Source organism: Charadrius vociferus, unplaced genomic scaffold, assembly GCF_000708025.1.
Source record: "Charadrius vociferus isolate BGI_N301 unplaced genomic scaffold, ASM70802v2 scaffold104, whole genome shotgun sequence".
NCBI classification, from domain to species: Eukaryota; Metazoa; Chordata; class Aves; order Charadriiformes; family Charadriidae; genus Charadrius; species Charadrius vociferus.
Genome location: NW_009648255.1, coordinates 3,219,526 through 3,236,603, shown reverse-complemented (window position 1 = coordinate 3,236,603; position 17,078 = coordinate 3,219,526). Strand labels below are relative to the sequence as shown.

The window sequence follows — 17,078 nt, the reverse complement described above, 5'->3', positions numbered from 1 at the left end:
GTGTGGGACAGTGTTGTGGTTTGGGGCAGACTGGCCACTGAAACGAGTGAGAGATGCTCCCCCCACCTCTCTCTCCGAGCAGAGGGGGGAGAGAGAGAGAATTATGAGTTTAGAAAAAAACAAACTACTTTGATGAAATATTAATAATAAAATAAAAAGAAAATAATGAAATATATACAATATATGCAATCTGTATCAAGCTCCCCGGATGACAATCACATCACCGACAGGCACAGGGAAAGTCCCAGACTGGAGTCAGTGACAGATGGGAACTGGATTCCAGATCTGGATTCAGGAATGCAGGGATCAGGATCAAAGGCAGGCGAACAGAGTCTTCCTGAAGAGGAGGAAGAAGAGGGCTGACCCTTTGATCCCTCAGCTTTGACACTGAGCATGAGGCAGATGGGATGGAATACCCTGTTGGTCAGTTTTGGGTCACCTGTCCTGTCCGCTCCTCCCCGCAGGTGGGACCCCTCTACGCTTTTCCACTTCCAGCCCTCCAGCGGGGCACATTAAGTGAGCTGATCTCGGTTGTTAGAGCAATTGAGTATCAGCAAGAGCCTCTGTGCATACCATTCTTTGGCATAAAGTAGAAACAATCAGGTCTTACCACTCTGAGAGTGGACACTGTCAGAAAAATAGGCTGTTACTTTCAGAGAGTTCAGTTAGTTAGAAGGGGCTTAGCTGCAAAGTAAAATTGCTGGGCAGAAAATTGGTTCTGTTTTAACTCAAACCAGGACAGCCACGCTGACACCATGGCAGACTGACTATTTTGTTGCAAATGTTTCGGGGACAGGTTTCAGAGCCCCTTAAGTGGATCTGTGTGCGGACTGCCATCTTCATCCTCATTAGTGCTCCAGCCCAAGACCTCTCCTCTCTCTGGTGGCTGAGGAGGTAAAAAAAGAAAAAGAAAAAAGAAAAAAAAAAACCAACCAGAAGCTGTTTCGCAGATCTGTGTACACGGTCCTGAAGGCAGCTCTTGGAGACGCGCAGGTCTCCTGCTTGTAAGGAGTCCCCTTCATCATCTCGTAGGTGCTAGCTGTGTTCAGGTTCTGGCTCACGCTGGAGCCACTTGTTCATATTGCCAATACAAGGAGATCATGGATGTCCCTGAATTCTCCTCTGGACAGCCACTGATGTGCTTCAAATTAAGGCAACAAACACCTGTATGTGCTGGTGGCACACCAGTTGAGTGGTTTAGGTTCAAGTGGGAGCCAAAGGCTTAAGCTGTCATACCAGTTTAATCACAGCTGTTAACCTGCAAATACGAGATACCAAGCTGTAGTAGCGCTTAGAGAAATAAAAAGAGCATTGGAGGAGATGAAAAATGTCAAGTACCTGTGAAAATTTCTGTGAAAGCAGTCTATAAAATAGAATAAAAGTAACAACCCAAATGTTGGAGGAAAAAAAAAGAAACTATTTACCTAGCAAGTTGGCGCTTGAACCAAAAATACTTCCCAATATCCTATACTCAAAAGATTCTACTTTTTAACTGGATAATGTGATGATGTAAATGCCATGGCATCTCCTCATCAATCCTATTTCCAACAACATCGTAGTTTTTCATTTCTCAGAACGGTTATTCGTTCCCAATGACATCAAACACAACTGACCTGCTTTTAGGAGTATGAGGAAAGACACTTTCTTATAGGTATGTAACGGCTGGGTCTCGTATCTCAGGGAGCACACACCCAGATGTAATGTTGCTATTTAAACATTTAACTTAAAGCAAACAGAACAAGCAAACGGCTTTGTTCAGGAAGAGGGAATTTCCACCGACTTCTTATGGTGGGATTCCAGTAAAGCACTTCTCTTCCTTATTATTCTTGTTATCTTTGTTTAGCTTTGCGGGAGGTGCTCGGAAGATGGAGGAAAACAGCAGCAGTTTCTCATTGGGAGGGTCCCTGCCGCCTCACTTCAGTGAAAACACTTTTTTTTGTGTGCGTTCTTCAGCTTCTTTACTAAATTTTGAAGTTTTTGAGCAAGAGGTATTCACCAGGAAGGAAAGAGACAGGTGAAAATAACCTCTCTCTGCTAAAAATACTTTTGAGATTTTTCCAATCCTTTTCACTTCTCCTTTCTACTAGAAAAGCTGAAATAACTCTACCTACTTAAGATTCAAAATTAGTGGGTTCCAGCAGGAGATTTCAAAGGACTTTTGGCACACAACAGTGAACAGAAACATTTTTTCCCCAGCTGAAAGAAAAAAGAGGTGGGACACCACTTTCAACAGCTTGAGAGCACACCACAGCTTAGGAAACTCTGTTCCAGTTTTGAAATCCTTTTCCCTGTAGATGAAGCCGTTTATACACGATGGAAAGAGGTTTTAATCAGATTACATCTGCACATTAACGTGGAAGCACCATTTGCTGTAACAGCAACAAGCCACGGGAGGAGGGTCGTGTTTCGGAGAGCTGCCAGTACCACCAGCATACGGCTTGGTACGTAGAGCATATGGGCAACAACTCCGTTGTGAAGAGTATAGTCTCGGGCTCTTTATAAAACACCTTGGCAGGGCACTCGTTTCTCCTGCTTCATTATTACTCCATGTTAATTGCAGTTAATTGCTCCATTATTACCCTATGCTAATTGTAGTTCAGGCTGAGCACAGCAGCTGGAAGTTTTTACACCAAAAAAAAAAAAAAAAGCAAATGAAAGGACTCTGTTAAGAATAAACAGAACCAATAATCCAACAGTGACAAATGAAACAAAAGTAGAAAGGGAGATGAACCAGTTCCAGTTGCATTCACCCTGAAAGTTCAAATGCATCAGTACATTAAGCGCTGAAAAATTTTTGGACTCAGCTGACCAGCACCATACTTCCCTTGTTTAAAATTAATTTTCTTAATTTAATTTAATCAAAGCTAGCATTTATCCTGCTGTAAAGGTTTCCTGGCCAATTTCATGAATCACCTCCCAAATCCATTACCAAGGGCAACTACACATGCACATGTCCAGACCATGAACCTCCAGATGCTTCTTCCTGAAGCTCCTCCAGGCAGCCTTCACCCCAGACTATTAAAAATAGCTTCCCAGGGACCTTTTCCTTAGCGGTGGCCTTGCACAGGAAACGTAGGGATCAGCATTGCCACCAGGGACTCTGCCCATCTAGCGGGCTTATTTCTAAGTTATTTTGGTGCACTCCTTTTATCACATGAATTAAAATGCAGAACTTGAAATAGAGTAGCAGCAGATTATAGCTCGGAGGGTTGTCAGTGGGATACAGATGTCTCTGATGATCTCAGCTTACGTGAGCAGTGACTAAATGCACTGCTAACTTACTTGAAGTGTGATACTTCCAGTCCTTTTCAAAACCCCGGAGAGCCTTACAGTGGCTCCTGCCTGACTACTTCGTCAATAGAAGAAAGAGAAACCTTTATTTCCATCCTTTCTCTTGATCCTTCTAGAAAAGACTGGCAAAGTAGTCCAAGGTGGTTGGTGGGGAAGCGCTGCCATTGCCTATCCTACGCATCTTCAGGGCATCTGGGCCCAAACCAGTCCAAACTTGCAGAGACAGGCCATCATCCCGGTGTCTGACTTCATCTACATGGAATTCCCTAAAAAGTGAGACCCCCGTGTTTATGAAGTTTTGAAATCTTAAGGATGTTCAACTACAAATTTTTTTCTGAAGTTTTATTATTGCTGTTATTCGGCCATAATTTAATATTCTTGCTTTGCATGCAACATCAAGTGAAAAAACTTAAGGTTTTTTGTTTTCACTTCCAATGATTCATACTGTTATGGTTAAAGGTAAAAAGACTCTGAAGTTTTTATGAAGTGAAATATGTCATTAACGTATTTTAAATACTCATTATTATAAAAGGCCCTGTTTTAGATAAACCTTCCAAAATAGCAAACTGGTATCACCAATCAATAGCATGCAAATGCACAGCCCATACCAAGGAGCACTGTCAATACAATGCGTTCTGTCTCCCTCCCTTCACCTCTTACCAATACAATGCTCCATTTCTAGAGTTTAATTTCCCTCATTACTTGGAAGCTGGGGGGGGAACCCTCACAAAACTATTTAAGGCATTGTAAAAAGAGTACAGCGGGATGTAGTAACAGTCAGCAGAACCATACGAACTGCAAATCACACTTGCGCAGCACCAGAATGCATTTGCCGAAATTGGGCCGATTCTCGCAGATGGATTACTGCACGCTGGGGCGGAGACGTGTGCCAAGCTAAGCATTTGAAAATTAAAGCAGAAAAAGCTAATTTTCAAATTAAATAATACTGAACTTGTAAGAACTTTCTCATAATTACACAAAATGATCAACATCCAATGTTGCATCAAAAGCAGCACTGCCCTCTCACAGGGCACGAGTCGGCCCCTACCTAAGTAATTTTAACTATTTACTCCTAACATACCAAACCGCAGCTATATCAGTAAGTTACTGATATTCTACCACAAAGTGCTTTCTGCATGGAGCCCCTTTCTCTCTGTTTGGTAACTCCAGATATCTCCCTCGCCAAGATAAGATAAAAATTCATTTATCTGGACTCCCCGTGTGCATCTCGGTATTGCCAACAGCAGAATTTAGTGATAAACCCTGACAAAGACAGCCACTTCTTTCTGGAGTATTGGTTACCTTCTTCAGGGACAAGAGAGCATCTGGGGAGGGGCTCACGGGACAGCAGGACACATCAGCTCCCTGCCCTGCAGCCCCACCGGCAGCAACGGCCATTCCCCACGGAGCTGTGGCTGCTCCTGACTCACCCTCTTTGGAAAGTGACTTTGCTGCTGTTGCCCCAGATGGGATTAAGGGTTGGCTGAGCAGTGAGCGACTGTTGTTTCACACCCCTCCTGCTTTGAAGAAGTTTCTGCTGCACACATTGATCCCCAGATGAGGAGGAAAACAGCCCCGAGATCCGTCACACTGCATGAAAAAGGATGAACAACTCTGTCTTGCCGTCCCAGTGAGATTCCCACATCTTCTCCTGCTAAACTTCTAAAACCAGGTGGGTTCCTCATTATTTCCAGAAAGATACTGGGACGATGTGTCAGACGAAGGGGATTCAAAATCATGATTAAAAAACAAAGGCCAGGTTGGACGGGGCTTGGAGCAACCTGGTCTAGTGGAAGGTGTCCCTGCCTGTGGCAGGGGGGCTGGAACTAGATGATCTTTAAGGTCCCTTCCAACCTAAATCATTCTATGATTCTATGAAATCTCTTTTGCCAGCTAAATTACATGGTGTTCCTTAGCTTGCACTGAGCTCTCCAGCTGCCTGGAGACTTTTCCAACACAAGCCTTGAAGTGCTTCATTTGGATCATATCAGCGCTTCCCTTCAAGCCAAGCCTGATCAGAACTGCAAAACCGGGGAGTCAGTAGAAAAGCTAGACTCCTTCTACAGATCATCTGCCAACTTCACCCAACGTGCCGTCCTGCTGCAAACTTGTTGCGATCAAGCACATCAAGGGAGTTGAAATTACCAAAATACTAATCTTAAACATCAGGAACTGGAAATTCAGTGTAATATCAGTGTTTGTCAGCTGACAGAGGAGGTCAGGTGCCTGTAATGTTCCCGAGGTCCTCCGAAGGCTGGATCCGAGCACACAGCGCCAGCACAGACCTCGTCCCACAACTCCAGGAAGGGAACTCCAGCAGCGAGTATCGGAATGAAACGGGCTCCTCTTCACTCTCTGTCCTTACACACAGAAAGGAAAACTCAGCCTGGACTAAATGAAGACTCTCCAGTTCAAAGCATGATCAATTTTGCCCTTAATATATTTCTTTCTTACAGTAAGCGATATTTTGCCCGAATTTGAGGAGCCCAGGTTATGAAAAGATCTCCAGGCAACTTCTATGGAAACTCCCTCGCTGTACGGCTGTGATTCACAGGTGGAGGCAAGAATTAACTCTGAGAGTTCACACTTGTCATCATTGGTGTCTGCTCCACCCTTATTTCAGAGGCTGCTTTCAGCAGTTGCTACATCAGGACAGTTAAGAGCTGATAAACTCTGCTGATTCTGGTGTTTCAGTACAGTCAGCCCCAAAGTGGGGCTGTCCTGGAGTTGTTACCAGGATAACTGAGGCCTCCTCTACACTGGGATAAGAAGCTGCGAGCTAGAAACAGGCTGTAGAAATTACTTCATGTGGCCTAGGATAAGCTATAGCTCACTCAATTACCAACAGCTAGGTTTAGGCTAGGTTTAAAAATGAAATTCAAAAGATGCATCAAAATACGTATCCTACTGCTGAGATATGCTCAGGCAAGAGAAAAAAGCCAAGAATCAGGGCAAAGAGGAAAGTGGAAATACCTACACGATGAAGAACAGGGTAAACGTGGCAAATCCGTATGAAAAAATGAGATTCTGCTTTGCTTACAATGACTGAGCAAAGAGGAAGGAGAGGAGGAAACGAAGGTAAATTATGGCAGCGTCAGGAATAGACATATTGTCAGCCAGGGTGCTGTTTCAGTTATTTTTTCTGACAGCTCCTATCTTTGCTTCATAATCATGGAGTAGATCAGAAATATCTCATTATTTCAAGGTCACATTTAAGGATGAGTTACATGCCATGAATCTTTATGAGCTTTAGATATTAAAAAAAAAAAAATGAATAGGCAGAGAAAATGCAGGTAAAATGTACCTCAAGAAGTATTTGACACAAAACAACTGAGGCCAAGCTTGGAATAAAGCACCCTAACATCAGAGAGGACTGGAACAGGATTGCAGCAATGTAATTAAAAGACAGGGTGACAAGGCACAGCAAACGGCCTCACCCATCAGGCTGGCAGAGGAAAGAGCTTGTACCAGTTCTTTGCATTCTGTAGAGCCACAAATTGCACAACGAGAGAAGCCTGGTAGCTCATATACGCTAATTATCTGCCAAACACACAGAGATTGAGTGATTTACGAAGTAACTGCTGGAAAAAAAGACGGTGCAAACCGAGTAGATGCATCCAACTCCACACATCCTGGTGCTTTGCCCAAAAAGTACAGGACATACCAGATATTTCACTCAAGGTAGATAATACTCAGATCCCAAGAAGCCCTCTACACATCACAGATGAATATTTTTTATTTCCTTTTCTAATATTTCTCCTCACATGAGAATAAAAGGGACAACTTGATGAAATCAAGTAGAATTTGTCCGCCGTGGAGGTGCTCGTACCTACATGGAGAACTGCATTCAGCTCTCTGTGCTGGCTCACACTTGGTGTGGAGCAACACCAAGAAAAGCTAAGTGTTTCCTGCATTGAAAGCCTTTCACATCTGGCTAGACGTGACTCATTTGCTATCCAATAATCTGAGTATTTTGGTATCCCAAAGTTCTTCCTTATCACAGATATATTTTGGTGGCACCAAGATACCTCAGAGTCCCATACCCAGTTCAGTATCAGCTTTCTATTCAGAATTACTGTGTCCTCTAAAATCTTGCCCATTCAAACCTCGTTACAAGAATTTTGGCAGCCCTGGGTACGCGGCCTCTTTTACCCAAGAAATCTTCAATAACAAAACTGGCATCGCTGAGGTCGTCTTTTATATAAATCCATATACTCCTAAATAAATCATGAGCTGCAAGCATTCATATCAGCTTTGGAAGTTTCCACTCACAAAGAGCAGCCTACAGTCAGTGCCTTTACATTAAAAGTCTATCACACGTACAGTAAGTTCCGGTTTTGCAATTTTATAGCTGAGCAATACCTGCACAGACATCTTTTAATAGCGATGTGTCAGATCTGCAGGTCGTGCATGTGCCAGCAAGATGGGAGAGGTGGAAAGAAAAATCCAACCCACTAAAATTGCAACACTTCTTCCTGAGAATTTATCTTGATGAATAATTATAAAATGCATGTACCATCACAGAGGACTATTGCAAGAAAAAAAAAAAAAAAAAGAGAAGAAGAGCTAACTGCCCCTACATTGATCAAACCTCCTACTTCAGCAATGTCCTGGGATACCACTGGTAAGATGCTTAATGCTAAAATGCTGAAATGGTCTGGCAGGGTGGGCAGGGTGTCCCTGTCCTCCTCCTTCCATGTTTTCCTTTCCTAACGATTTATGCAATTTTCACTTATCAGTCCACGCTCTCTGGCACAAATTACCTACCATCACGCAGGTTAGTTCTCAGGTTCTTTCTGCCCCGGGCCCCTTTGAATTGGACTATTTTGCAGTCCAGCCCTGCCTCAGAGGATTATTCCGGTGAGAAGAGGTTGGCATAGTGCCTGCTGGAATATTTGCATTGCTCACTGAAGAAGGCATCAAGCCTGGACAGAAGCAAAGCCACTTAACACCTCTCTTCTGCTGTGCTGCAGAGAAGGCATGCCCTACAGCAGACCTCGGGCTGCCCCAGCCTGGTGCAAGGCAACTTCATCCAGTGCTGTAGTTTTTTATCAGCCTCCTGTCCTACGCTTTCCAGTTGGCTCCACATGGCCCCCTTGCAAAATTGGATCCTTGTTTCCATTTGGTTTACATCCCATTTCCACCGACAAAGTCTCCTTTCCTTACTCCTTCTTTCCTATAAGCTATCAATCTTTGGCTCTTCCATCCACGTTGAAGCACATAACTTCTGCCTCCACCATACTCCTGTCCTCCGGTTCTACCTCCTCTCCCCAGTGGAGGGAGGAGGAGCAGTGCACATCTCAGCCAAAGGATGAGGGATACAGGTTTGTTCCTAGAGCAAGTTCACTGAACTGGGTTTTGGCTTTTTCTCTGCTTTGTTTTGTCTCCAGCCAGCAAGAGTGAGGCAAGTCTAGGAAATGTCAACATCATCCATAATTTTTTTGTACAGGTTTTTAACAGACACAATGTGCAAAATACTTTTATCTGCATATTGCTATTCTCATATTCTCTCATAAGCAACTCGAAGTACCAATATCTGAAAATATCAATTCTACAAAAATATATTCATTTTATCAATGCCAATGTCCAGACATCACACTGGTGTGGACCCTCTCCTGGCAGCTCCACACCTCCCAGTGCAACCCACCCTCTCACCAGGTCTGCTTTAGCCGGCTGATGGGCCGGGATATTTTCAGCTGAGACAGGGAAGATTACAAAAGGCAAGTGGAAAGCAAACAGCTACTGTACAACAGTCTCTAAGATTCCTATCATGTTCTGATGAGCAAATATTTACCTTTTTGAAACAATTATTTCTTAGTCTGAGGTTCAGATCTAGTGCATCCTGGTACGGGTAATAAACATACCAGTACTAAAGCAACACCTCCTGGCTCCTGTCCATGCTTTTGCTTAAAATTAAATCTTTGCCGTGGCTGTTCCCCAACCCAGGTAAAGAAGGCTGAACTGAGTAGCAAGACCCCTCACGATCTTTAACAATAAAAAATTGTAATAAAAGCAATTGCTGAGTTGAATGTATCTGTGGGAATTGGCTGTACTTTCTGCACAGGTTCTCATGGACATACAGGCAGGTACCAAAGCCACACTAAAACTGTCACCCCTCTTTAAAAGAGAAACACTTTGCAATCTCAGAAGAATAGCGAAGTATTAAAAAGCCATGGAGAATTAATTACCAAAGAGAGCTTCTCTGGCAATATAGCACGTTGATAAGACAGGGTAAAGGCTGAGTTGCTAAAGTTGTCCTGATGATAAACTAAAAGCTTTGGGTTTTGTGGTTATCAAGAAACAATAAGCTGTGATGTTTGATAAACACAAAATGGGTGATGGGAGTAGCTGATGAAGAGAAGTTAGCTGAGCATCCGGCTACTCCCAGCTGCTTCGACACACAGCGAGACTGAGAATTACCCCCTCTGCATTTCCCCATCACTCCGGGGTAGCCCTTGGACAGCATGCAGGTAGGCTGCTGCTCTTTCGGACTTTAATCAAGAACTACGCCCTGCGCGGCATCAAATATGTCTTGTGTGCAAGTTTCATGCAACACATCACCTAGTTAAAGGGAAACTAAACAACAGCCATCTGTGCTGCGACACAGCTCATTAAAGCTTGATGATGCAACGCACAGGTTTTATCTATCGATCAGCTGAAAGTGGAGTGTCACAATATGCTGATCACTGTTGCAAAGCTATTCTAAAGAAGTTTCTTTTCAGCTCGCTTTGTTCCTGCCTCTGAAGTTCAGCAGTAATAATGTTGGTGGCTTGTACTATAAATTGGATTGCTAATTGGATTCCTCACAAGGAACTGAAGAAACAGGCAAGAACTGGAAAATAATTGGAGCATTATCCCAGTAAATTTAGTGCAGATTATCTCACAGAAAGCAGCCCCTGGAAGTGTCATGTCCCAATGGAAATAGCTAATGTTATTCCTCCCATTCGTATCGCTCCTTGAGACCACAGAAGACGAGTTGAAACAGTAGTACCTCTGCCAAGCACAGCTCTGCATGCACTGGGTTGTTGAAAATAACTATTAGTTTGCAACTTCACAGCGTCAATCAACAAAAGGCAACGAGAGCCCTTCTTTCCTAAAGGAACAGGCCACTTGGCAATGCCTGATTAAAACCTTAACTGGCAGGGTTAGATGAATCTCTGGCTGCAAATGCAACGCTGCAGGAGAAACAGCAGAGAAGAGCAACCATGCATGGGAGGGATGTGAGGACATCCCTCCTGGGGCTTGTAACCTGGGACTAGCAGTGCCCACAGAGGCAGGCAGAAGCCCCCCGCTGCATACGGAGGGTAAGATACCTCTGGTCAGCGAAGCGGCTGCCTGGGCCCTGCGGGGAGCTAGATCCTGGCTCTCACTAAATTTGGAGGCTGGGAGTTACCGCCCCCCCCACAGGAAAGGCACAATCTGTTCCTGCACAAGAATACCTCCTCCAGCTGCAAGAACCGCTGGCGCGGTGAGCTGCTGCCTCCCCCTTGCATCCCGACACAGCTCACTTGGCCACAGTTCACCTTTATTTCCCCGCTGCGAGTACCAACTATGCTTCTGTTATTTGTCTCCTCTCTGAATGGAAACTACTTCATTCCTCCAAATTATTACCTGATGCAATAGGAAGAAGAGGAAAATTGACAAGAATGTATGTGTATTCAGGACCTTAGTAACTAAAAGTACAGACTAGGTGTCATCACAATCCTCTAAAAAATAAATTCGATGCTGGTTTTCATTGTTATTGCACAACCCTTCCTACGTATCCATCTTAATGTTGTTAGAATAATTTTACAGTTAAATGAAGGTATTTTTAGTAATTTGTGACTCGGTGCTGCTGAATGTCCTAGAAGCTGTGCACACTGCTCTGAATCTCAAATTTATTTTACAGTGAATATTAAAAAAAAAAAAGCGTAAAATACTATGTTTGCTTTTGTTCTTATATTCTTCAGAGTTTTACATTTAAATTAACACAGCTAATGAAAACAGTAGCCCAGATCAGAACAAAACCCCTTTGTTGGAAGGTCAGAGGAGCTCTAACTAGACAAAAGGTCCCAGGAGCTTCACTGGTAGATTCACCGCCTCCTTTCCTGCATCAGGTTTACGTGAGGGAATAGTGACCTCAGGTGTCTGTTAAATTAATCACAGGAATATCTCTCCCACGAATTTATCATTCTGTGCTTCTATTTAGTGTCGTTTATACCGAGAATTAGGCTGCTGTGAGCCAGCTGTTCTGGCTGGCACACCTCCACCACCGCTGTCCTGGCTTTCCTTGGCACTTGAGCTTTCATGCAAACTATGCACAGCTAGTTACTCACGGGCCAGTCATCCGCATGTAAGAATGAGAGCAAACTTGTATTAAAACTGTTTTTAAATGGTATGCTTGCTTTCCTTGTGTATCACACAGATCCTTTAAATGCTGCGACTTCAGTATTGTTTGTTAGCTCAGAGACTGAGCAGTACTTCTAAAGATCGCGTACAAAATCTGTTGTAAATCTTAGGATAAACTCATCTTGACTTGCACACAAGTTCAGTGTCATTCATATCAATGTCAATGTGCACATCAGTTAAATATTTGGATAGCCCAATGAATAGAAATTAAACGTAATACAGCATAAGATGGTGTGCTTATGGTGACAAAACATATAGACCATAAAGAATGTAACAGTAAGAGCATAAATATAGTATTTATCACTTATTGAAAAACAGAAGCAGGAAAGATAAGAAATCAGTGCAAAGTGATACGCTTTTCACTAGGAATAAGATTCAAGCAGATGTCTAAATTCACCAAACAGCTCATTGCCAGCAAAAACTATTGGTTCTTTTCTGCTTAGATTTCTACTGGCTTAGTAATAAGAATCCAGTGCCAAGGACCATTCCTGGTGCAAAGGACGGGGTCGGGGGCTTCCCCAAGGGACAACAGTATGTAAAAAAAACAATACTAAAAATGTCATTAGTAGCCATTCCCACCTTTAGCAACAGTACCCACCCAGAAAAGCTCTTCCTCTATACTGTCTCCGTTTCTACAAATCATTCTGATGACTGGTTTCTGGATTAATGGGATTAAAAATAATATTTCTTGAACTATATGTGCCTCTTGGAAGAGATGAATCAGGGTAAAATGACACTTAAAAAACTTGCCACAGCTGTTGGTAGTGATAAAATTAATGGAAGAGTGAAAAGGTTCATTTTAGGATGTAATAAAGTAAAATGACACTTAAAAAACTTGCCACTGCTGTTGGTAGTGATAAAATTTTAGGATGTAATAACGTATATAGACTGATAAATGAATTAATTATACAACTGTTCTAATTATTAGACAGTTCTATAAATGAGAAGTGTGTACTTTACACACTGTCAATTAATAAATTCTGTATTTCTATATGATGCTTTCCATACATATTTTAATACCTATTTTCTGATTCTGCAACTGGAAAAAACTCAGTTATTTAAAACCTCACTGTACAACCCTTGTGTGTGGCCTCAGCCTTTGGAGGAACTCTATGGACCTCAACATGCTTCCAGAGAGACCCGCACAAAGACAGGACACGCGGTACAGAGAAGCGTGCAGGACCTGGGCCACTGCGGAGCAGGGCCTTTCGCTTACCCTTTCGTGACTACTGCAGCGTTCAGACTGATGCCATGACAATGCGGTGTCTGCCCCGTTAGAACAAGCGAGCTCTGCACAGACCCAGAAAGGGTTTACCAAGTACAAAGGATTATCAAGTACACACTTCTCATACTGAGTATTTATTTCCCAGACACCCTCATCCTGGCCCATAAATCCACACTGAAAAAAGTGACAAAACATTCAAATTGCTCGACATCCCCAAATTCTACAAACTAAAAATGTAAAATAAAAACAGAAGCCATGCTTCTGACCTCAGGGAACCCTAAGGAGTAATTAACAACTTCATGCAACCAGTCATGCATTGATGTGCCAATACAGTTTTAGACAGCTGCAGTCACAGAAGGGAGAACATTTTTCACCCTCACCCTTTCCACTCTCCATCATTAGCACTAGAGTAGCTGGTGGCGGGGACCTGACAGCTTTATCACCCAAGCTGCCAGAATTTACAAAGCCACCTTTAAATTCACGGCAGTGCCTGTACACAGTCTTAGAACTCCTGCAGCTCCTGGGTGAAAAGGGAAATTAAACGGAGCTGTGAAAACTGAAATGTCTTGATGAGTTACCATCTTGCACTTTAGATAACAGCTCCAGAGACATTTGCAGGCAAACAAAAAAACACTCGAAGCCTCAGCCCACATTAGAAGTATAATTTCTGCAGGTTTTTTTTCCAGGAAGGTAAGCAGTTACTGCCACTTTCTTACTTCTGTCTTAAATATGCCATTAAGCAGTGCATGGCAGCTCCACTGAGAATGAACGAGCGGGAAGCCAAGAGCATGCGTGCAGTGGCACATCCAGACTGGCCTGAAATCCAGCCCCTCCATCTTTCTCTGGCCTGTTCAAAACAGCAACTGGGCACATTCAGAGTTATTTTCCTGCCTTGTGTTTCCTCCAGTCATTTATACCAGGCCACAGCTGAAAAATTCCGAACCCAATTTTTCTGTTTCCACGCCATAGTTTTTTGTTGGCTGCTCCAAGCGTGACTGCCCAACACACGTACAGAACAGTGAAGGATCACACAAATGTACTTATGCACTGTTTTCTTCCAATCCAGGATCTCCTTCTGTGCCCCTCGCACAGTCCCTCTGCAGCTGGTAGGGCAGTGAGGAGACGGCATGTCTGGTTCTGAAGGCACACCAGGCCTGCCAGATGTCCTGCGTGGCTCCTCTGAGTCTGGCTGCAACATCAGTAAGACGCTAACCAGCATACGATGGCAAAACTACACAGCAATCTACCCAAATGTAGTTTATTAATTTAAAAGGCTGATCTGGACCACCACAAATCAAGCTGATGTGGCTTGACAGGGCTGAAAAATAAACCCATGTCCATCATTTCTCTACAGGCATTACCACAGACGTGGTGATTGCACGCTCAGAAGAAATCAATAGCCTACAGCATTAATACTCACACCTATGCAAATCTGACCCTCTCTTAAAATGATTTATGCTACAAATGATTTCCTAAGATGTCAGATCTCTGGCTAGTGCCAGCCTACAGCAAGTAAGGTCTTACCCATAAACACATGCCTAAAAATGCCACCGATTTAGAGGAAACATCATCCATCTCTACGACAACAGTAATACTGGCTTTCCCTTGAATACTGGATACTCACTAGGAAGAGACTAGGAAATCTTTCAGTCCACATCACACGGCCAAAGTCCAAATAACAAGTTCTGAAATCCAGACCCACTGTTGCTAAAGTTCTCAGGGAATTTGGTGGTCTGCTTTTTATCTTTTTTATTATGTACAAAGATGTAAAATCTTTCAGAAGTGACGCTACGCCTACAACAATACTTTCACAGTTTAAAACACACGGATTTTACTTGGATGGGTGGAAGCCATAGGGCAACAAGAGATTGCAGAGGCAATACAAAGTACCTTGGTGACTACAAAGAACACTTCTGATACTAACTGGCAGCAGATGGTGGCTGTGCCTTGAGCTGAGGTAGGGTTTAGTACAACAGCACTGAAATAAGGTGCAGAAAAACGCAGTTGAACACAAATCTGCAGTGGAAACATTTAAAGTATTATTAGGATCAGATTCTCCTGCCAGTGACTTCACAGAAGATCTGGCTCCCCTAAATGTCCTACCCCTCTTGCAACGTGAGACTCACCAAGTGACAGCCTGGAATTTACAGGAAGTGTATTATTTCATAAATAAAAAAAAAAAAATCAAAGATCGAGTGATTCATCAGGGCTTGAAAGTAAAAACTACGTAATACCCACTGTGCAGTGGGGGTTCTGAAGAGTATAGAAATGAAACTTCAGTGCAGGGAAACACTTCTTTTTTATCTTTTTTTCCTTTTTCCTTCTTTTTTTTCTTTTTAATAATATGGTCCGTAGTAAGTCTCCAGAGAGGTCTGCAAAGAAACTTAATTTCAAAGGAGCAGAAGTGAGTAACAGTCTGCGAACACAAGCAGCCCATCAAAGAAAAATGTGCCAAAGAAGAAAAAACAAGTCAGACAGCTTGACAGCCTGTGATTTTCAGTCCCCAAAGCAACCCGAAAGAACCAAAACAATTCTTCCTTTCCATCAGGATATTACTGCATTAAATGAACCACACACAATGTGTTGATGCAGTTCAGTTCTACTTTTCTCCATCGTAACTGTAAACCTGCAGAAAACAAATGCTGACCCGCAAACACACCTTACTATCACGGGAGTTCCTCTTTTTCCAAAGGGAACAGTTGGTTATTATACACCACTAATGGAATGTAACCCAAATGGATTGTACCATCTCCTTCTTCTAAACCAAAGTATTATGTAACTCTTAATTAATGAATTACGACAGTGTGGTTGACAACAATCTTGCTGTAAAGTTTTTTTTCAGCTTTGTGGGTAAGCTGTATTAGCAGTGGACCCAGGAAGAAAGGTATTCGTTGTTCTGCTGTTCTCCCCTGGGGAAGCTCAAAGCCTCTTTCTGAAGGGGAAGGAACAATTCTTCAGAGAAGGTGATGGGTGGAGCTGCAAGGAGAAACTTGGTGCTGTGATAACTTGGTGCCAGGCTCGGATATTGGGTATTTAAGCTTTAAGTTATACTTTGAAAAGACAGGCATTAATTGTTTTGAATCACGCAGGCTGGAAAGGACCTCGGGAAGTCTCTAGTCCAACCTCCTGCTCAAAGCAGGGTCAAACATGAGGCCAGAGCAGGTTGCTGAGGGTTTTAACCAGCTTAAGCTTGACACCCTCCAGGGACAGAGACTGCCAAGTCCATAGACAACCTGCTCCAGTTCCTGACTGGCCTCATGCTGAAAAAGCTTTTCCTTAAACCACTCTGAGTCTTTCTTGTTTCAACTTATGCCTGTTGCCTCTCACCCACCCACCACGCACCACTGGGAAGGGCTGGCTCCTTCTCCTCCACGACCTCCTCATCGGTCTGGGTGGCTGCTCTTAGGTTCCCTCAAAGCCGTCCCTTCTCCAGGCTCAGCCAGCCCTGGTCCCTCCGCTCCTCCATGGGGAAACGGCTCCAGTCCCAACCGTCTTGGTGGCAGCTGCTGAACTCACTCCAGTTTATCCAGTCCTTCTTATACTGGGAGACAAAAGTGCCAGTCTGGAAGGTGAACTCTTAAAAATCGTAAAGTATTTTATTTCTGTAAAATGTAACTTTATCAATAAATTTTCTCAGAATCCAACAAAGCTTTGCTAGGAACTGCCCACCATGAAGAGGAACACAGTAGATCCCTGACACCAGTTAAAATAACGTGCTCTTATTCTACTACTGGAAATGTACCCTCCCTTTAGAAAATCGCAATTGCCCATTGGTGCAGGGGGGAGTTCCACATTAAGTCCTAACAGTTAATTAAAGGCATCTAGTAATTACTGTAGTTTAATCCTCTATAAATTAGTGACAGGATGAAAACCCTACTCAGTCATGCTTGACAATGATTTCAAATCAAAACTGGATCCCCAGTCAGAAATAGTTGTTTCTTCACTCAAAGCACCTGCACTGTCACATCATTTATTGTATCTAATCTATGTTCTCAGAGAAAAATGTCATCTCATTGCTCAGATACAGGAAGACTAAACAAAAGGTGAAGCTCAGGCACTTTGGTTTTACCCGTTCCTACAAAATGATGAGAAGTTGCCGGCGGATGCAAAAAGCAGCCGGTTAACTCCCAAGACTAGACGGTAAGCCTTCCCAAAACCGACACCAAAAAGAATG

General features: G+C 43.2%; 1 protein-coding gene across 1 annotated transcript in view; it reads left to right on the top strand.

Annotated features, from left to right (window-relative positions):
• Nucleotides 1-14,031: 14,031 nt before the first annotated feature.
• The window catches only part of NMD3 (NMD3 ribosome export adaptor), a 12,480-nt gene continuing 9,433 nt past the window's right edge, over nucleotides 14,032-17,078 (top strand). Inside the window, exon 1 of the mRNA XM_009884495.1 lies at nucleotides 14,032-14,129. Coding sequence (XP_009882797.1) covers nucleotides 14,032-14,129 — 98 coding nt within the window. The remainder of the gene's footprint in view (nucleotides 14,130-17,078) is intronic.